Source organism: Eutrema salsugineum, unplaced genomic scaffold (genome assembly GCF_000478725.1).
Source record: "Eutrema salsugineum unplaced genomic scaffold, Eutsalg1_0 scaffold_6, whole genome shotgun sequence".
Lineage (NCBI taxonomy): Eukaryota > Viridiplantae > Streptophyta > Magnoliopsida > Brassicales > Brassicaceae > Eutrema > Eutrema salsugineum.
The window spans coordinates 7,031,194-7,053,978 of NW_006256547.1; the positions used below are offsets into that span (position 1 = coordinate 7,031,194).

Genomic DNA, 22,785 nt, shown 5'->3' on the forward strand with positions numbered 1-22,785 from the left:
TCCATGTTTCACAAAGTCTAATGCGCTCATATGGCAACTATGATTTCTTTTATGGACCTTGTCCGCCTTAGAGTCACTTTTAGGTCACTTTCAGGTCCTTTAACAAAATTCTATTTGGAGACCTCACTCACTCTTTCATTGAAAGTTTCCGGGAAAAAGAAAAATCGGCGGATTTTATTGACTTGGGGGTGTATGTATCAAACTTGATCGCACGATATCGACGTTTCCTTACTACTTGACCAAAGACTTGGACTTTTAAACCCAACCTTTCGGGGTTTACGGAAAAGGATATTTTCTGATTAATTAGCTAATATATTTTTTTTGTGAATATTCTATTTATATTTGCTCACCAAATTTATTGCAACTATAAATACCCTCCACATTATCAATAAAAAACCAACACATTCTCTACGAATTTACATATAGGCAAAAAGTGACTCCTCCGCCACTGCACGTATCGTAGAACGAGAAAAATGTTCTCTTCCACTGAGGTTCGATCTTTGCCTCTTCAAGTGTTCTTGAACTACCGGGGAGAGGAACTACGTAACAGCTTCGTGAGTCATCTCGCTGATGACTTTAAAAGGCATGGAATCGACTTCTTCGTAGACAACTCCGAGCTGAGAGGCAAAGATCTCAAAACTCTCTTTGAAAGGATCGAAGAGTCGAGGATCGCGCTTGCAATATTCTCTACCAGGTTTTGTTTAGTATTCTTTCACGCTAGTTAGCTTTTTTGATCATTCTAATTTATATCTACTTCAATAACCCAGAAGTTCCAAGAATTAGCATTAAATTAATTCAATCTAGGTATGCGGAGTCGAGGTGGTGTCTGGATGAGTTGGTGAAGATGAAGAAACGTGCGGATAAAAAAAAGCTCCACGTCATTCCAATCTTTTACAAAGTGAGAGCACGAGATGTGAAAGAACAAGAAGGTGAGTTTGGTGAACACTTCAGGAAGCTCGCGAGAGCTTCTAGTGGAAATCAGATCAAGAAATGGAAAGAAGCGTTAGAACGTATCTCCGAGAAGATGGGTTTGCCACTGAAAGACAATAGGTACTTTCCAATCATATATCACTCTTATTCTTTTCCTCCAAAATCATCTCCAGGACATTTTTTTTTTTTTTGGCAGCACTGAAGCTGGTTTTGTCAAGGAAATTGTTGAGGAGGTTCAGCGAGTTCTAGCAGCAATTGGACTCGAGGAAGAAGAAAATCGTTTTGGGAGAGTGATACGCTTCATCAAGGTAAGAAAGCTGAAATTGAGGCGGAGGTAGACAATTTAATAGAAGGAGAATGTGAAGACTTGGAATGGACGAGAGTTACGGGCTCAGATCATATTATACGCTTTGAATGTGGGGTTTTTTAAAATCTTTAATATGATATTTTAATTCTTGTTGTTATTAATTCCGTCTTCGATCTATAACAAAAGTTACGAGCTCATTTGAACAAAGTTGGGCTAATAGTTAATGGTTGTAGGGATTAATTTTGTGAGGTCGTAACTTAATTTTGCTGGTGCTGTCGACAACTGTGGGTTTGGAGCTGTGTAAATTAATCATGTTCATTAAGGAGAAAGACAATTGCAAGTTGCAACCACGACTGTGTGAATTGCCACGTAATTAATTGTTTGTCCTCTAGCAAGCATAAAACCAAAATTGATTTTTGTCTTTTGCCTTGATATATATTCTTTTTTTTGATTTTTGTCTTTTGTCTAGTGTTCTCTGTTTATCCTTTTATCTTACTGACGTATGCTGCTGACGTAAGTCGCCTCATTAGTTTAAACTAAAAAGAATTTTCTAGAATGCTCCCTCGCATTAACTGGAAAGTAAGATGAAATTTTAAATCTCGAACGATAAAGTAAAAGAGTGATTTTGGTTAATATAATGGTTGACTCAGTAAAAGAGTAAAACCGAACGAAGAGTTCTCTAAATTTGGATATGAGCCTTTAACATATTTCTATTATCAAATTTGTTTTGTTGTTTTTGGGTTTTTAAGTTGTGTGGTGTCACACTTTTTTTTTTTTTTGTTTACCAAAAATTTAAAATTATATAAGGTACTTTACATTAACTAGAGTTTGGTTCCCTAAAACTATATAATGTTGATGATATTATTTACAGTTTAGTTCCTCGAATACCCGAGAAAAACTCAGCTCTCTCAGCCTCTTTCTCCATGTCTATAAGTGGAGCCATTGTTGACACAAAGGCTTCAAGAGACATCGCAGATCCTCGATTCTTGGCCATTTTAACGGCTTGTTAACTCTCTGAAATGAAAATCCATATTTCAATTCTTAGCCATTTTAACGGCTTGTTAACTCTTTAAAATGAAAATCCATATTTCAATTCTTAGCCATTTGAACGGCTTGTTAACTGATAGTAGTTCTATATATACAAAGAAAACAACTACTATCAGTTAAGTAAATATGAATCACGAAAAAACCCAGATTCAAAATTACAAAACAGCTGAACAAAATTTGGATAAAATGAGACGAATCCAAGTGAATAATAATATCTACGACACAAATCCAGAAAGCCGAAGCCAAAATTGAGCCCGTAATGGTATACCTATCAGAAGAAACCAACACATAGAAACTAAACACTTAAAATCGATAAAAACATTGATATAATTTAGCTAAACACTTAATTTTAGTCTACCACACGCACTGCTAAATGCTAATGCATTTTGTAAATGTATGTTATTTACAAACAAATCACTTATGATGATTTGTTGCTGAATCTTTTCTTCTATTGCTGGTGCTGGTGTCGGACAATAGCCTGAGCAAAAGTGCCAGCAATAAGACAGAAAATTCAACAACAAATCGTCTTGAAGATTGGAAAGACTTATCATCCTAAAAATTATAGAAAAAAATAATCATTTAAAAAAACATTCCAAAGTATACTTCAGTTTCATTTTCATGATATATTTCAAGTATTCATCTAATAAACAAAATGTTGATTTGTCTTATCTAAGTAGAAATATGTACCTCCAATTAGTAGGAAGATAATACGCTATGCGTTCCCAACTTCGGCATCTTAGTGGAGCATTGTTTAACTCTTGTTATCCTTCAAATTGATATTAACACCTGGTTAAACTTAATCAAAATAACTAATGAAAAGGTTACTTTAAGCAGTCCAAGCGCCGGTAGAGAAAACAACAAATTATTTTGAAAATTGGAAAGACTTGCCATCCTGAAAATTACAGATAAATTAAGAAAGAGATTCGATCTGAAAAAATTAAGAAAAAGATCTGATCTAGAAAATTAAGAAAGAGATCTGATCTGATTTTTTAAATAAAAGCGTTAAGGAAAGCAAAAGTAGATTTATACACAATTTGTGTTACTTTACCCATCTCTCCACCACAATCAATTTTTAAAAACATACACTGCTCATATATTTACAAATCATCTATCCAGTTCCTAATTTCTAATCCAGTGCATAATTTGTGCTACTTTGCCAAGTCATGGATGATGGTGTAGTTGGTGATTATACTCTGTTGATGTTCAAGAATCCACAAGCTCTGCATTTTTCATATCCGGTTTGGAAATTTTAATTGCCATAATCGGAACACAATCATGAAAATTGATGCAGAAGATATATATACCATTTAACTTCAATTGATCATGAGGAGTGCTTCAGTACCAAAGTAAGTGTAACTTTGATATCTTTTTTATGTATTAATCATGAAGGTATACACCGTTTAACTGCAGATAAGGAGGCAGATGAGTTTTTCACCCAGGACATGTTGAACTATGTTGATGAACTCAACGTGGATGAGGACATTAGCTTCCTGAAAACTTGTGATGGGATGTGCCATCATATATCTCCATCACTTTCAAGGTTTTTACTTTTTTCCTTAAAAAGCGGTTCAGCTTCAATTCCCTACGAGTGATATGGCGTGTATTGCACAAATTCTGCGTACCACATTTGCAACATGGTACCTAAAGATAACTGTGGAGATAAGTCTTTACATGAAAGGCTATCAGTTCTCATTGAATGTGCCAAGAGATTCAATAAAAGCGTTCTAATCTGAAGCCCTAGCCTGAGTACTTCTTTATTTTTCAATGTTTTTCATTTTTTTTTTCATATGTAAGAAATGTATTTTCCTTAAAAAACAATCTATAATAGAACTATTTGATAAATAAATTAGAAATTAGTCTATAAAAAATTATTTTTGCTTTGGATGGTAATAATTTGGAATGACTATATTCGAATCCAGTTCTTAATAAATTAAAATGATTTAGTTTAATTATAGTAATTGTTTTTTGAAACTGTTTACGAATTATCGGAAATTCCAATTAATATTTTACTATGATACTTTTTTGAAAATTGCCATATAGTCACTATGACCCTAATTAAAAAAGATTGTATTTAATTATTCGATAATTCAGTTTTTGAGTATATTTATTCATCATTTCCTCAAAGATCATGCACTCTTTCTTTTTTTTCCATTTTTTGTCAATCCGAATCTTGCATTCTAATTGCCCCGTTTGCTATTTGAAATTCTTATTAAATAAAAAATTTGATGATAATGGTCAATAAATATATTCCTATAGATCTTCCCTAAATTACGTAATATATATAAATTCAAAAGTATATATATTGGCATATTCAATGTATATTCCAATTCAATTCATTCTCTATTGATATAATCATTTTCTAAGACGTAAATACATACTTTAATTAGAAAATAAATTCTTCAAAAAAGATCGGAAATATCTCTTCTATATTTTGCATATCTGAATAATTTTTTGAAAATAATATTATTATATGAAAATTCCTAAATATTAGGTCCATTTTTTTACTTTTTAAATGGTTAGTTTCTTTTTTTGGTCGGAGAGGGGAAGACAATGTCTCCCCCAAATTTATTCATAAAAAAATAAAAATAAAAAATTACAATCTCACATTGCGGGGTCTCGTAAAACCACTCGTATCGTCTACCATAATCGAATTAACACAATCCGGACAAGAATCAAAAAACTGAAAACCTAAAGGCATGGAAAATGCATAGTTTGACAATCCATCGGCTAGACGATTGGCCTCCCTATACACATGTGAAATACGGACTGTCCAGTCCTTCATCAAAAAGCCATAGCACAGACGTACTAGGAATGACAGTGGATGAGTATCACCTATCCCTGTCGTAAGATAACCAACCATCACTTGCGAATCCACTTCAAGCTCCACTCTACTAGCTCGACGCTCCCAGGCTATGTATAAGCCATAATAAACCCCCCATAATTCCGCCATTGGAGCCGAACATATCCCTATGTTCAGTGCAAACCCACCACACCACATACCATGCTCATCACGGAGGGCACCTCCCGCACATGCCAAACCCGGATTACCCCGAGACGCTCCATCCGTGCTCAGCTTCAACCAGCCCGCGTTCGGAGGGCTCCAAGCAATCTGCTTCTCCACCGTTAGTGCCTCCTTCGGACCTCCACCCGCCGCCACGTGAGCGTGATAAACCTCCTTCGCTTTATCCGCAATAAAACGTGTGCGGTCCCTGTATTTAAAACTCTCACCAAACACATTCAACATCGCCACTTCCATCCCCACCAAACTCCCATTCCGAAAGTTACTGCACACGGGATCTCCATTTGCAAACTCATATCCCCCAAATTGGTAAATATCCATTCCCATAAAGTTTGCTTAAAGAACAATTCCTTCTTTCTTAGCGACACTATACGCTCCCAAATCCCGGACATCGCTGGACAATCTCTTAGCACATGGAGAATAGTTTCTTCACCACTTTTACAAACTTGGCACAAACCGTAATCACACAAATGTCGTCGTCTTCTCTCCGCATTTGTCATAATCACCTGATTTGCAACCAACCAAAAGAACACTCGCACTCTTTCTGGGACACAACTCCGCCATATGACACTGAAAAATCGCTCCATACACTGCCGTGATGTCTCATCCCGAGTGAAAGTAGAGTAGGCTGACTTCACCGTAAATTGGCCATCCTGACCTGCTCCCCATGAGACTCGATCACTCGCACCTGTCACTGAATCAACTACCCTTGCACCAAGCTGTAAACGAACAAGATGAGGAACAAAAGGTGTAATTTGTGACATCATCCAACCTGATCCATCTCTCCACAGATCACGAACACTTGAGTCAAGCGAATCACCTGGGATATCATGTTCTGTGAGATCTAACAAAGGTCGATCCCCCATCCAAACATCTTTCCAGAACCGTATACTCCTCCCATCACCAACCACCCAACTCAAACCTGGAAACACCACTTCTCTTAAACCCGTAACAACACTTCTCCATGTAGAAGACCAATTACTCTTAATCCCTGTCCAAGACGTGTCATAACCATCACCAACCTTGTATTTGCTCCGTAATACTCTTGCCCAGAGACTATTGCCATCATGAATGATTCTCCACCCAACTTTCGCAACTAAGGCTTTGTTCATGGCCTCCGCAGACCGAATACCAAGTCCTCCTTCGCTCTTGGGTAAACAAACTCGATTCCAAGAGATAAGATGCTGTTTTTTCTTTTCCGAAGTACTGCCCCAGATAAAATCTAGCCAACGTTGACTTTGGCAAAACAATAGTACTCATTGTGTGAACCGGAATCGAAGTAATAACGGATTTTGTCAACGTAATTCTGCCCGCTAAACTCAGTGACCTTCCTTTCCATCCTGCCAATTTGGACGTCACACGCTCTACTACTTCTCCAAAGGTGTCTTTGTTAATTTTTTTTCTGCAGTATAGGTATACCCAAATACTTCCCGAGGTCATGCATCGCTTAAATTCTACTTTCATCGCTTGTGTTTAGCCAAATCTTTGCTAACATTATTAGAAAAGAAAATTTTCGATTTCTCGAGACTTACTCTCTGACCCGAAACTTTTAAATGGTTAGTTTTGTTGTTAAGGTTACGTTTCATGTAGAATCTTCATTCTCTATCTTCAAACCAGTAACTATATTTCTGATAAAAACTTCGTAACTTTTTTACCAAGTTTTTAGTTTGTAATTGACAGGTTTTGATGGATAAGTATCAAAAAGGTGGCAAGTTAATGTATCACTTTATACATCTATAAAATTTGTTTTCTTAAGCGATAGAATGAGTAAGAAAACCCCAAAAAAAAAAAAAAAAATTCCAGTTGTATTATTGATTTTGTAATTGCCATTGACCCTGTGTCATCCACAAACCACATGGTTATTAATTATTGTCTCCTTGTATAAATATATTTACTTTCTAACAATGGAAACCGACATATATTGACTGATTAAAATATTGAATAGTTTAGTAATTTCTAATTTTCTATCGTTTATTTCTGGAAACTAACCTCTAAGACTCTAAGTAATGTATAATATACACCTAGGGTGACTTATAACATTGATTAAGATAGCGATCGATATTTCACTGAGCGATGACTTAGACATCAATACATGACTTAGACATCTATACATACATTATATGTAACTAGAATCGAGACATTTTAACGATCATGTGGTTAAAAAATTAATAGTAAAACTGTTTTTGACTTTTGTGTATATATATTCATTTCCTCTTGTATTACTTTCAGACACAACAAAGAAAGAATTCAAACAAGGAATTTAGAAAGGAGAGTAGCGAGGATGAAGTTCGGTAAAGAATTGTCGTCACAAATGGTACCAGAGTGGCAAGAAGCTTACATTAGCTACGATTATCTCAAAAACCTTCTCAAAGAAATCATTAAACTCAAACGCAATACCATCCCTCCTCCTCCTCCACCACATCACGCTGTCTCCGGTGAAGGATTTGGCCGGAAAATGACTCTATACCGAGCTTTTAGTGGTCTTGTCCAAACTCCAGGAAAGAAAAGACAAAGTCCCAGGCTAATCGGCTCTTCTTTAGAAAGTGATATTGAAGAAGGTAATATGATATAAGTTTCATGGACCTGTACCTCAAAATAAATTAACAATGAGTCTATTGGTTCATGTCTTATATATATATTTTTATTGTAAGTTCATATTTAATTTCCGGTGTGAGATTTATTTACAGGTAAAGCTCCGATACTAGTCAACGAAGCGAGTCATGGACTAGAGACGACGTTTTTGATGACGGCAGAGGAAGGAGGAGAATATGAATTGGTGTTTTTCCGGCGATTAGACGATGAGTTTAATAGAGTTGAGAAATTTTATAAAGAGAAAGTGGAGGAAGTGGTCAAGCATGCGATTATGCTTAATAAACAAATGGATGCTCTAATTGCGTTTCGTGTCAAGGTTGAGAATCCTGTTGGGTGGGGTTGGGAGGAACGGACGGTGGAGATGACTCGTTTGGCCTCCGATGTAGCTACTTCCACGGCTGCGATTGCTGCTTCTACTCCCGCCATAACTCGAACCAGTAAGATAAATCAAATCTGGTTAAATTATGCTTTTTTTACGAACAACGTTCAACGAAATTGAAATGAAATAAAGCTAAACTAAAAGAATGTTTTACCATTTATGATGTTTTCGCATAGTTTTTTTTTTTCTAAATATCCCTACAAATTATAAACCAAAAATTACCAAAAAAATAATAATACAGAGTCGATATAAATTTCTATGATTAAATTGACAACAGTGACAACACTAATGAGTCGAAAAAAAAAAATTTGACAACACTAATGAAATTCGATTTATTCCGGTATCAGCGTAACCGAATCGCCAATTTGAAATCGATGTTCAATCTCTCTCTCGCGTTTCGTTGCAGTGAAGCCTCGAGCTCAAGCTCGCATGGAGGCTATACATGAAGGAGGCTCCAGCAGAGCTTACAAATCCGACGAAGATGAAGATCACGGCGGCTCCGCCGGCGGAGCAACCGGTGACGCGAGAAGAATAAGCAGTTCGAGCAAAATAGATGCTGCGAGGCCAGCTCCAATCGAGGTTCTAGATCACATCAAGATCAACAACACCAAGGCAACGCCTCGGTCCACCATTAAAGGCGTTCTCCATTTGTCGAACCAGGATGAGATCAAATTCAGTAGAAACAATCTTAGGGAAGTCGAAGAGAAGCTCAAATTAGCCTTCATCGAGTTTTACCAGAAGCTTCGGCTCCTCAAGAGCTACAGGTTCGTGCGTATGTTTGCAGATTTTGGATTATCGAGCATTGAATTTGTTGAAATTTTGAGTTAGTGATGGAATCGAAGTATACGCAGCTTTCTAAATGTGTTGGCGTTCTCGAAGATTTTGAAGAAGTATGATAAGGTAGGACTTGGTTAGAACAGAGATTTTTGATTTTAGAGTTTTGAAAGATTATGTTCTCGTGACTGAAAGGTGTTCGACGAAATTACATTCACAGATAACTTCGAGAAAAGCTTCCAAGCCTTACATGAAAATGGTTGATAATTCGTATCTCGGAAGCTCTGATGAGGTGAGCTTGATTAGACATTCTTAAATTCGATCTAAACTAGATAATTAACTCTATTGATTCCTCTGTTTTGATCTTCTCTTGCTTCTTTTATGTCACAGCTTATGAAACTGATACAGCGTGTTGAAGCTACATTCATAAAGCATTTCGCAAATGGTAACAGAAGAAAAGGAATGAACATCTTGAGACCTCAAATGAAAAGAGAGAGACATCGACTTACATTCTCCACAGGTAGAATCATATTTTATACAATACCATGCTCTGATGTTATGTTTTTTCTTGTCTTGTTTTTGTATTTATGAAGGATTTGGTTTCAGGTTTTTCTGCTGGATGCGTGTTTTCTCTTATGGTGGCTCTTATCGCCATGATACGCGCCCAGAAAATCTTTCAAAGGGAAGGCTACAAAGCTTACATGATCACTATGTTCCCTCTTTATAGGTAAAACTAACTTTGCTAATTTGAGCATTTTAATGTGAAACGTGATTTTTAGACGTTTTCTGTTCTTTGTCGTTGTTCTTGCAGCTTGTTTGGGTTCATTGTGCTTCACATGACTATGTATGCTATTAATATTTACTATTGGAAGCGTTATCGAGTAAATTATGCCTTCATATTTGGGTTCAAGCAAGGTACTGAACTTGGTTACAGACAAGTTCTGTTTGTGGGATTCAGCATTGGAGCGTTTGCGTTGCTTTGTATTCTTGGAAACCTTGATATGCAAGCAGACCCCAAAACTAAAAGTTACAAAGCTTTAACCGAACTTCTTCCTCTTTTCCTTCTTGTCGTAAGTGCATAAATCCAAAATTGGCTTTTTGGATATGCAAAACTCTGCTATATGATAGAACTAACTCTATTTGATGTTTGTTTTAGGCTATGTTTGTAGTTTTAATCTTGCCATTCCACATCCTCTACCGTTCGAGTCGCTTCTTTTTCCTCACATGTCTGTTTCACTGCCTTGCTGCTCCTCTTTACAAGGTAAAACATACACTTCAACGGCTTTTCAATGTTGATAATGTCATATTGTTACTAATGCCTTCTCCATACAGGTAACGTTACCCGATTTCTTCCTAGGAGATCAATTAACTAGCCAAGTACAAGCTCTGCGAAGTATCTCGTTCTACATATGCTACTACGGCTGGGGAGACTTCAAACGAAGAGAAAACACCTGTAAAGACATGGACATCTACAAAACTTCCTTATACATTGTTGCTGTAATCCCATATCTATCCCGGCTCCTTCAGGTACACAGAAATAAGTTTCTTCCAAAAAACATAATCTAACCTCGATCCAGCATTCGATAGTCTTCCTCGTTGTTCAATTGATTCAGTGCATGCGTCGAATGGTTGAGGAAAGAAGCTTAGACCAAGGATATAACGGATTAAAGTACTTGTTGACAGTAGTAGCTGTTTGTTTAAGAACAGCTTATGAGGGCAACAAGAATCACAATCATAAGTTTCTCCTCCAAGTACTAGCTGGTGTCGCCTCAGCTCTTGCTACTGTTTTCTGTACATACTGGGACTTTGTCCATGACTGGGGCCTTCTAAATAAAACATCCAAGAACAGATGGCTTCGAGATAAACTTCTCGTCCCGCATAAGAAAGTATACTTCATTGCAATGGTGAGCGATTGATAAAACATTTATCATCTAGACAAAATGTGTGCTTCGATTTATGTTATCTCCACTATCCACAAACTGATTCTTGATATCAAACTGCAGATCGTGAACGTTGTGTTGAGATTAGCGTGGTTGCAAACGGTATTGAAGTTTGAATTTAAGTCTCTGCACACTCAGACGGTGATTGCGGTTGTGGCCAGTCTTGAGATTATTCGCCGAGGGATATGGAATTTCTTCAGGTTTACTATACTCTACTAGTACACTTTTTTATTATTTGGTTTCCTCTTTCATCGTTTACCATCACAGTTTTTCAAAGTTTATTGAAGAGTTTTGGTTTTTGTAAACAAACAGGTTAGAAAACGAGCATTTAAATAATGTTGGTAAGTACCGAGCTTTCAAGTCTGTTCCATTACCATTCAACTACGACGAGGATGATGAGAAAGAGGACTAGAAGTTTGCATAAGTACATTGAAACATTTCTTCTTATACATGCTAATAGAAAAATTGAAGTTTGTGACAAATTACTATTGTCTATACAAAAAAAGTAACAGAAATGTAAACACTTCTACTAACAATGTGTGTTTCCCCGTTTATATTAATTCAGAACCTAAGAATGAAGAAAAGACATTAATTTTGTAAATGAAGTTCAATTTCAGAAGCTATGGTTCAATTTTCGATTTTCGTTTTGGATCAAACAATATTTACAATGATGTTCAAATTCACACAATCAACAACACATACTAACTAACTAAAACAGCATGTAAGTACAAAATGAGCTTATGGAACGAGTTCTGGAAAACCAATAAAAAATGTTGGACTTTTGTTTAGTAAGAAAAATAGAACTCACGTTTTTTCATCAATATACTAAGGGAAACTGTTGAGATACTAAGAGAAGGGAAACTTAGAAGCTACAATCGGCTCCGGAAAGCTTCCCGGCATAATCTTGTTCACTAAACACTTAAATTTGGTCTATACACGAACCACATGACTACTATAATTGGTACGTGTAACTTATAATTTTGTTTTTTTATAACAAATGTGAAGAAGAACTCCACAATAATAATTTGTGGACGAAATCAATTTGTCAAGCACTTAGAAAAAGTTCCTAAACCTAATAATACTTTAAAACCACCTAATAATACTTTGTAGAAGTACCTAAAACTATGATTTTTTATTTATAAAATGCATGGCCTTTAAAAATAATAAACTCTTCTTAAAATATCTAAACCTAATTTAGCACCTTTTTAAAGTACCTAAACCTAATAGCATTTTGTAAATATAATATTTCAAATAATAAGAATTTAATTATAAAGACATGGTTTTTTCAAATAACTGTTAGATCATATAAAACAAGTGGTCAAACTCAAAATTATTCTGGACCCGAATTTATCTGTGTTAGGAATTTTTGGTATACAAGAACTTTAGGTCCCAAATTTGACGATGAAAACATGAAATAACGATTTCACCGATCCGAGATACGGTCAATGTTTTGGATATTCGAAATCAATCCTTAAAAATCACGATTTGGCTATTGTTGCACAAGTCGACAAGGTCAATATGGCTATATAGCATTTACCATCTTAGACAAAAGGCATATAGCACATTCTCTTAACATATTGATCAAAATGCTCAAACAATTATACGAAGTCATTTATTATATCTACACTACTCTATTTATACATATGTATATACACGTTTATCAACTCATTTTGTTCTAGGGTGCCACAAATTTTTGTTAAAGTCTTTCAAAAATTTGACATTAAAGACAACAACAAAACTGTTAAAAAAAAAGTTTTATACGTTTAACCTAGACATGACTCCCTGACTCTCCCCATCAGGTACGATTGTACGGAACCAAGGCACGTTTTAATAACGTACGGATGCTTTTAACGCGTGTATTTGATTTTGGTAAATTTGTATTCGCATATTGACTTAGGATTCATCTTGCTATAGTCATTTTCCCCCACTATACTACCGTTTTAAATTTTTTCTAATTTTTTTAATTATTTCCGTATTTAGTTAATTGACTCAATACTGAAATTAATTCAATTACTTTACAGTCAAATAATTATGTTTGGACATTATCTATAAATATATCACATTTCTCAGTGTTGTTCATAAACAAATTCTTCACTATTTGATATCAAAAACAGAGGAAATAAAAAATGAAATTCGGAAAAGAATTTTCGTCACAGATGGTGCCTGAGTGGCTACAAGCTTACGTGAACTACAAGTATCTCAAAACCCTTATCAAAGATATCAACCGCTTCAAACGCAAAACCAGTTCTTCAACCGTGGTCGACATGGAGGAAGGAATAACGACGGCGCCGATTCAAGTGAGTTCTACGGCGAGTGACCGCTACGAGACGACGTTTTTGATGACGGAGGAGAAAGGAGGAGAATATGAATTGGTGTTTTTCCGGCGACTAGACGACGAATTCAACAAAGTGGAGAAATTCTATAGAGAGAAAGTGGAGGAAGTGATGAAAGAAGCTGTGATGCTTAACAAACAGATGGATGCTCTAATCGCGTTTCGATTCAAGATGGAGGAGCGTTCGCCGGCGGAGCTCATCGAATATACACCTCGTAAGGGAATTATATAATTTTTTTTTGTCAGATCAAATTAAATATTTTAACATATGATTGATAAACCGGATACCAACATACAATCTAAAAACCGAAACGGGTTGACTAAAATGGTATTTTGACTAAAATAGGATTCTTAAATAAATTAAAACCGCAATAAATTACATATTTTCCCTGAGTGCCGAAAAATTCAAACTAAGACAGAACTAGAACTTGAGGTGGACAAATCTTGTCTTGTCCATTTTGGTCGTTTTTTATTGTTGTTTTTTTTTAAAAAACGTTGTTTAGATCGTTAGAACATCTTCAACGTTGAGAAGCTCTTTTGAGATTCTCAACAGATGGAATACTCTTAGGTTTATAATTTAAAATTGTTTTACCCTTTTCTCTTTTGGTTTTTATTTCGCTTCAAAACTTTCAAATCACTAAATTATGTTTGGAACGACGAAATTTCTTAGATTCATGTTTACATAAAAAAAAAACATTTCAAACTAAAATAAGATATATGAAACAGCAGTATATAATAATATAGTCATAAATAATACCAAAATCGGTTTTGCAGTCTTCATGGTTTGAATAATATTCAATAAAACCGTAGTAGTACCAGAATAGCAAAATTTGAAAATTGAATTAATATTTTTTTAAGCTCACATGGAGGCCATAGAGGAAGGAGGGTCAAGTAGAGCTGGTCGATCCGATGAAGATGACAATAACGTAGAAGAAGAAATATATAACGATACATTTCTCAAACCGGCCAATATTGACATGAGCAAGATGAAAGCTGCGAGTCCGGCTCCAGTCAAGGTTCTAGGTTCCGTCAAGATCAACAACACGAAGAAAACGCCTCGATCCACCGTTAAGAGCGTTCTCAAAATCTCCAACGGGACAGAGCTCAGATTCAGCATTGGTAATCTGAGGAAAATCGAGGAGAAGCTAAGCAGTGCCTTGGTCGAGTTTCATCGAAAGCTTTGGTTTCTCAAAAGCTATAGGTGCGTATATTTTTGTATTACAATTTAAGATCAGTTTGGTTCAACAACCTAGTTATACAGCCTTTATCTTTGAACTTTGTTTTAGGTTCTAAATTAGTTACTTACTAGTATGTTTTCTTGTAGCACTTGATGCAAAACAGTTTTTTTGGTGAATAAAATTTTACATTTCATTAAAAAAAAAAAAAGATCAGTTTGGTAAATTGTTTTAGTTTTATAATAAAAGGAGTTGAGATTTGAATAAAAATAAAATAATATATATGCAGCTTTTTGAATGTGTTGGCGCTTTCGAAGATATTGAAGAAGTATGATAAGGTAAGATTTGGTTAGAGATTCATATTTTAATTTTAGTGTTTTTTGCATGGGGTTTGTTCCCATAACTGAAATGTGTTTGATTGACGAAATTACACTTATAGATAATTTCGAGGGATGCTGCTAAGTCTTACATGACAATGGTTAATAACTCTTGCCTTGGAAGCTCTGTTGAGGTAAGCTTAAATATAGTTTTGATTGTTGAAAACAATATTAATAGAGAAACATATGTTAAAACTATATTTTAAGCTTAAACTGATATGATATTGCTCTTCTTTTGGCATATAGGTTATGAGACTCCTGGATCATGTTGAAAGTACATTCATAAAGCATTTCACGAATGGTAACAGAACAAAAGGAGTGAACACCTTGCGACCAAAAGTTAAAAGAGAGAGACACCGACTTACATTTTCAACAGGCACAATCATTTTAACACTTACTCTCGATCTTAACTTTACTTGTCAATTTCTTCTTAATTGGTGTTTTTGAGAAATTATGTTTCAGGTTTCTTGGGTGGATGCATGTTTTCTCTCATAGTGGCTCTTGTAGCTATCATTCGCACCCGAAACATCTTACAAGATGAAGGCCAGAAACAGTATATGAATACTATGTTCCCTCTATATAGGTATACTTAAACATCATCTTACGAAATTTTATTTGTTTGCGTATATGGTTGCATTTTGTAGAAAATATGATAAACTAGAAAACGTTTTATATCATTCAAAGATATCATTTTTTCATGTCAATAGAAATATTTACGTTGGTAAAACTTGAATGTTTAAGCATATTCTGATTTTTTTTTTTTAATGCAGCTTGTTTGGATTCATCGTGTTGCATATGACAATGTATGCCGCTAATATATATTTTTGGAGGCGTTATCGAGTAAATTATTCCTTCATGTTTGGATTCAAACAAGGAACTGAACTTGGTTACATACAAATACTATTCGTGGGATTCAGTATTGGGGCGCTTGCGCTTCTTTGTGTCCTTGCCAATCTTGACATGGAGGCAGACCCCAAAACCAAAGATTACCAAGCATTAACCGAACTTCTTCCTCTTCTCCTCCTCATTGTAAGTCCATAAATCCAAAATTAGCTTCTGAATTCGAACTCAGCTATTCAACGACAATGGCATCATAACGTTGTTGATGTTAATTAGGCTATGTTCATAGTTCTAATCCTACCATTCAACATCTTCTACCGATCAAGTCGCTTCTTCTTCCTCACTTGCCTATTTCACATCCTTGCTGCTCCTCTTTACAAGGTAAAACATTAAAATTATATCCAACCCGCTCATCAGAGAATGTTCTGACAAATATATATTACTATTGTTTTTCTTCATGCAGGTGACGTTTCCTGATTCCTTCTTGGCAGATCAATTATGTAGTCAAGGGCAAACTCTTCGAAGCATCCAGTTCTACATATGTTACTACGCTTGGGGAGACTTTAAACATAGGCAAAACACTTGTGGGAAGTCACAAGTCTTCAACACTTTCTTATTCATTGTTGCTGCCTTCCCATTCGTTTCTCGCTTCCTTCAGGTACACAATTTTTATCTCTACCAATTCAATAATTCTTAAATAGTTCTTCAATAAGATCTTCTGACATGTTATGTTCGTGTAGTGCATGAGGCGAGTGTTTGAAGAGAGAAACATAGAACAAGGATACAACAGTTTCAAGTACGTTTTGATAGTAGTTGCTGTTTGCTTAGGGATGGCTTATGAAGTTGATCGCGAAGAAAATCGTCAAATTATCTGGAGATTGTTAGGCGGTATAACCTCGGCCATGGCTGTGGTTTTCTGTACATATTGGGACTTGGTCTATGACTGGGGACTTCTTAACCGCACATCCAAGAATCCCTGGCTACGTGATGAACTCCTCCTACCATACAAGGAAGTTTACTTCATGGCAATGGTGAGATAAAAACATTACAAGACCACAACATCACTAGCTAGGGATTAATTAAATTAATGTTGTAACAACAAAGAGAAAAAAACTGATGTTTATACTAAACGCAGATATTGAACGTGGTGCTGAGATTTGCGTGGATGCAGACGGTGCTAGATTTTAAATTTGAGTCAATGCACACACAGACTGTGATTGCCCTTGTTGCAAGTCTTGAGATCATTCGTCGTGGGATATGGAATTTCTTCAGGTAAGTTACAACACATTAATTTACTCATGTTTTTATTTAAATCTACATCGACTTTCCTTTAAGTTTCAGTCAAGTTTAATAGAACTATCTTAATTGGTTTGGTTTTGGTTCGTAAAAAAAAAAACAGGTTAGAGAACGAACATTTAAACAATGTAGGGAAGTACAGAGCTTGCAAGACGGTTTCATTACCATTTAACTGCGACGAGGACCAATAAATGTTTGTTGTAGACTCACATCGTAAACATCTTTATTTGGCCTTGACGTGCGACAATCTAATCGGCTTTAGCTGTGTATATATGAAAAGGACACTAGTCAATTTACAGTCAAATCTACATTATATAAGTGATATGTGACACATGTATGTCTCACGAGTCAGTCAACAAAACTCATTAGTGGTCGTATAAATATGTTTTTATAATGTTATGTATTATGTATTATTCATATATATATTTTACTTTTCATGTAAGTATATATTCTCGAGTCGTCATGTGTGTACGGAATAGCATTTTCTTTTAACTTTGTCGCCGTGTAATACATAACTTCTTCCTTTGGCAAAGTCTTTATTACGTGTATTAAGGAACTGGAAATTAAGAAGAAGGAAATTCAGGGGTGCTTGGAAAGCTCCAAGAACTTTCTGCTGTAGACTTTTAATTTATATTTCATTTTAAAATTTTAACTTAAAAAAACGACTATAACTTTCGAAAAATAAAAGTCTCTCGAATTGGTCAACAAAACTCATCCGTGGTACTTGTATAAAGTATATATTTAGAATTTTATGTAGTATTAATATATCAATTTATGATTTTTTTCATGTAAAAGTCCTCATGTGTGAACCTATTTTATTTCTGTCGCAAAGTAATAGGTAGCTTTTTCCTTAGGCAAAGTCATTTTTTTTCTACTCACCTTTAATGTATTAATTGAAAAAGAAAACCTAACACAGGGTCCTTTAAAAACAAAACCTAACACAGGGTAGATATGGCTTGTAAAAGTTTTACCCAAAAAAAAATATGGCTTGTAAAGGTTTTTTTTAGTGAAAATTCCTCAGACTAACCTTTAAGGTTAATGAAATGACAAACCTAACCTAACATATTGAAGGGCTTACTAGACTAACCTTATAAAGTTGGTTTAAGTCCATTTTATCCAGATGTTGAATATTATTACGAAAATGCCATTATGATTTTTTTTTATATAAATTTTTTTTTGACAAAAAAAAACATTTTTTAAAAACGAAAAAAGCAAAAAAAAAAAAACACAAAATCAAAAACTAAAAAAAAAAAAACCCTAATTCATCTTCTTCTCTCCCTCTTTCTCCTGCGCCAATTTCTTTTTCTCCCATGAAGCTGCTCTTCTTCATAACTTGGCAGTCTCCCTTTTTTCACAGCTTTCTCTTCACAGCTTTCCTTTTGTTTCACAGATCCACACAGATCTTGCCTCAATCGCCATTCAGAAACTTGTTCAGGTTTGTTTTTTTTTCTCATTTTCTTATTTTTTCTTCTTTCTTCTTCGTCTTCCTCTTTCCCTTCGTCTTCTACTTTCTGTTTGGCGGAGGAGGAGTTTTACTGTTGGTGTTAGAGATCTCGGAAATATTGGCACGACTCTTAAGCGGCGTTCTCGCTGCATCGCGCACAACCGCACTGGACAGATGTTGTTTCGAAGAAATGGTGGTGTCCCGGAGGTTGACGGCGGCGTAAGTTTTTTTCTGTAAAACCCGCAACCCTAATTTTTTTTGTTTCATGTAAGTTTGGTAGATATATTTGGAAAACGATAAGTAGTTTGGTAGATTTATTGTATTTTTTTGTTGTAAAGTTCATAATATGTGATGGTAGATTTTTTTGAAAAACGATATGTAGTTTGGTAGATTATTAGTTATTTGATGGTAGATATTTAGAAAACGAAATATGGTTTGGTAGATTTATTAGTTATTTGATGGTAAAATTATTTTAGAGTAAAAACGATGTCATTTGGTAGATTTATTAGTCATCTAATGATAGACTTATTTGTAAAACAATGTGGTTTTGTAGATTTTTTAGTCATTTAATGGTAACTTATTTGAAAAATGATTTGTGTTTGGTAGATTTATTAGTTGTTTATGGTAGATTTATCAGTCGTATATATTTGAATTTTATATACGAATGACAGTATCTGTTTATTTTTTTCTGACAGATTATGGGCTTTGCCATGGTGAACAAATCTTTGATGGGATATCCAGCATCGATCCGACATGTTTTACTATGAATTGTAGATTTGCATTTGGTAGATTTTTTTTGAAATAATGGTAGATTTATTATGAAATTGATGGTATATCTGTATTTTGAATTTGTAAAAATGATAATTAGATTTTAAATGATAATATTGTTGTTTTCAAATTATATTTGTCGTAAAACATTGACCCAGATATTTTCACATTTTTACCACATTTGCTAGTAATGTTATTATTCAATTTAATTTATTTCTTTACTTTCACTATGATGTATATCATAACTGAATAAAATTTTAATCAAAACACATGACTAAAATTTTTTGACATTATGATGTTGTAAGAGTTTATGTAAATAGAGTTAAATGTAACAAATATTCAAAAATAAAAATAAAAAAATCATAAGTTAAGAGATGGTTATTACAGATATGACATATATGTTCAAAGTTAATATGAAAAACAAAGTTATCTTAGAGAAAATATATATCATAGAAAAAATATTCATGTTAGAAATTTTTGACCATTGATTATGGCATCTATATCGTAAATACCAATAATCATCTGTGATCGAATCACAGTTAACCGACATAATCTTAGCAAACTCATGCAAAGAAAATGTCAATGGTAACAAAACCAACTCAAATATAACCATGGAACAAGTCTACCATATGTACGAAACTTGTTTAACATATGACACTTCAAAACAAGTCTACCAAACGTTAGGTTTTTTCGTAGATAGAACAATTCTTTCAGGACAAAAAAGTAATTTCACTCCATAAAGTCAAATGTCTGCCAAACATTAACTACTAAGTCTACCTCAAGCATGAAAAATAACTCTACCATATAAACAAGTCTACCATAAGCATGTCATATGTCTACCAGATCAAGGTTATCTTTGTAAATACCAAACTTAATTAATCTACCACATTATTATTTTAAGAAGTCTACCATACGTTCGATAACTCTACCAAATTACATAAACTCTACCAAACATACAAACAAATCTACCAACATTTCGTAAGTCTACTTCATATAATTATTAATCTACCACAAACCAGAATGAAATTTATTTTAAATTTAAGTCTACCACAAAACAAACATATCTACCACAAAACAAATAAATCTACCAAAAGTTTTTAAGTCTCCCTCATGTAACATATAATCTACCACTCACCGGAATGAATTTTAACGGAATTAAATCTACCGCAAGTCAAACATATCTACCACAAAAGCGAAAACTCTACCAACTATATATAACTCTACCATAAAACAGATATATCTACCGCACGTATTAACAACTTTTTCACATAAATCTACCACTAAAGGAAATAAGTCTACCAACGCAGAAAATAAATCTACTTCATTGTCAATAAATCTACCGAAAAAGTCAACTACGCGAGTAAGTCAACGCTTTTTTTAACAAGTCTACCAAAACTTTTGACAAGTCTACCAAAACTTTTGACAAGTCTACCATTCATAACAAATCTACCGAAACATAATAAATCTACCTCTCATTCGTTAAAACTCTATCAAGATAAGTCTACCAATATTTAAAAACTCTACCAACTCTCGAATAAATCTACCATCGACCTAATAAATCTACCAACAAAATTTCTGCGTTGACCAAAATTTTATAAGTCTACCGTCATAGCTTGGTAGACTTATTAAATTTTGAGCGCCATAATCTACCTATGTGGCATTAAAAAAGTAATGGCATTTTCGTAATTAGGTTTTTTTCAACAAAGACAAAAAGAGTGTTTTAGGTATGCTAGGTTAGTTTTGTAAAAAAAAATAAAAGTGCGTCGAACGAGTAATAAGGTTTAATAAGCATCTTTTAAAAGAGAGCTAGATAACAAAGTCCCTTTTGATGCTTTTTTATTAACTTTTTTCCTCGATATTAATAGAAAATCATATAAGTCTATTAAATAAAACCAAATAGATAAGCATCCAAAAGAAAAGTAACGTGATACAAAAACGGAGACGTGTAATTAGATTCACAAACGCAACCTGGCAACCTGCCTAAGTACTGGAATAACTTTGTTTTTATTCTTTTTTTCTGTCAACACGTACGGAAATAACTTCGAATCATTTAAAGTGTTTCTACTAATCTACTTGATTACTGGACGAAAGAAAGTGGTAATAAATTATAGCGTGCATGAGAAACATGTCACTGTCCCATGTCACTGAAATAGTTTTTATTATTTTTCTAAATGTTACTGAAAAAGTTTCAAACATGTTAGATTAGAAGCTGATTACACAGTGAATTTGAGGAAATAATTCGACATTTTCACGCTATTTTTTTTCTTTTTTGTATAAATTAAAAGATCTCACATACTTAATTTTAATTAATTTTAAATTCATATCCTATTAAATTTAAGCTTTTTTGTCATATGTATTATCAAAATTAAGATTTTACACTCTTTAAAGATTTTATACGAAAAGCGGAAGCGGTACATGCATGTTACCAAGTTTCAGATTGGCGACTACTTGAAAAATCAAAAATATAAATTACATTAGGAAACAATGTAATGTTAAGACAAAAAAAATGAGATTTTAATCTTACTAAAAAAACTGTTTGAGTCCCATGGTCCCATCGTCTGAATTCTGAAAGCCAACTATATCAATCGAATTTCTAGAGGTCACAACTGAGATGGAACTTCTAAAATTTTAATCGACCTATTTGACAAGATCATAAATGGCATTACTATGAGAAGAGGTTGATTCCATAAGCATTCCTGGCGGAACACAAATCAACAGTACACAAATCAACAGTATAAGAAACTGGTTGCAAAGAACAATCGATACAAAGAAGGAGGCTAACAAAAGCCAGGGAAAAACGCCATCATAACGACTTCAAGTCTACATTACAAATTTTCCTACTCTTTTATTTAGGTCAAGAACAAATTATCAGTTATCGTACTTCAAAATCTAAAACTCTAAAAACTATTATTTATAGATTTTTTTTGCCCTAAAATAGTACAAGAGGTTGGTTGATCTGATATTTTAGTTTGTTTCCAACTTGTACTGATATTTCATATCGCTAAAGAGATCAGACTGAGATCTTAATAATATCACTAATGATCTTATCAATCTACTCATTGCTAATAATTTGGATTTGAAAGTTTATAATTCCTAAAAAATAACAAAGATTTCTTATACTCATAATAGAGTTTTCCTATACTCATAATATAGTTTTTTCTTTTTAACATTGAATAGATAAATGGATCAAATCGAATATCCGATATGTGTCCACCCAAAGTACGACACTGATTAACGTATCTCTCCCCCACAATATTCGAGAAGGTCAAAGTGGGATGGCTATGTTAATCTAAACAAGAGATCAAACTAGACTTGTCAACTAGTCGATAAGAAATAGATCATTCTAAGAGTTGGGATTTAACAGATAACCACTAACGCCACATTAAATGAAGCATTTACAATGAACTCTCTGTTTCTTGTCTTTTAAAATTTTACTCGGACTGAAAAAGTTGCATGTAACCAAAAAACAAAAAGTATTCCAGACCATGAAATATACACTTTTGTGTTAATTTATAACGGTTCCTTTCCTAGATACATAATGGATCATGGTGAACCCAAACTTGAA

General features: G+C 34.2%; 3 protein-coding genes across 4 annotated transcripts; all 3 read left to right on the plus strand.

Moving 5' to 3' along the window:
- The first annotated feature begins 397 nt into the window (after nt 1-397).
- LOC18013005 (disease resistance-like protein CSA1) lies at nt 398-1,444 on the plus strand. Its single transcript, XM_006395665.2, has 3 exons — nt 398-694; nt 805-1,050; nt 1,127-1,444. The coding sequence occupies exons 1-3, from the start codon at nt 474-476 to the stop codon at nt 1,266-1,268; spliced, it is 609 nt and encodes a 202-aa protein (XP_006395727.1). The 5' UTR covers nt 398-473; the 3' UTR covers nt 1,269-1,444.
- Nucleotides 1,445-7,581: 6,137 nt separating this feature from the next.
- On the plus strand, nt 7,582-11,567 carry LOC18013006 (phosphate transporter PHO1 homolog 2). 2 transcript variants are annotated; one of them, XM_006395666.2, is made up of 13 exons: nt 7,582-7,861; nt 7,991-8,332; nt 8,681-9,038; nt 9,126-9,174; nt 9,269-9,340; nt 9,439-9,568; nt 9,655-9,775; nt 9,860-10,118; nt 10,205-10,309; nt 10,381-10,575; nt 10,662-10,952; nt 11,052-11,188; nt 11,301-11,567. In XM_006395666.2, the coding sequence occupies exons 1-13, from the start codon at nt 7,585-7,587 to the stop codon at nt 11,398-11,400; spliced, it is 2,436 nt and encodes an 811-aa protein (XP_006395728.1). In that variant the 5' UTR covers nt 7,582-7,584; the 3' UTR covers nt 11,401-11,567. The 2 variants fall into 2 exon arrangements, with proteins under 2 accessions (XP_006395728.1, XP_024006974.1); XM_024151206.1 differs by lacking the exons at nt 7,582-7,861; nt 7,991-8,332 and having other exon boundaries at nt 8,656-9,038; nt 9,860-9,892; nt 9,983-10,118.
- A 1,547-nt stretch (nt 11,568-13,114) lies between these two features.
- On the plus strand, nt 13,115-17,199 carry LOC18011669 (phosphate transporter PHO1 homolog 6). Its single transcript, XM_024151205.1, has 12 exons — nt 13,115-13,543; nt 14,184-14,521; nt 14,785-14,833; nt 14,935-15,006; nt 15,119-15,248; nt 15,335-15,455; nt 15,643-15,901; nt 15,989-16,093; nt 16,176-16,370; nt 16,453-16,743; nt 16,848-16,984; nt 17,112-17,199. The coding sequence occupies exons 1-12, from the start codon at nt 13,115-13,117 to the stop codon at nt 17,197-17,199; spliced, it is 2,214 nt and encodes a 737-aa protein (XP_024006973.1).
- Nucleotides 17,200-22,785: the final 5,586 nt, after the last annotated feature.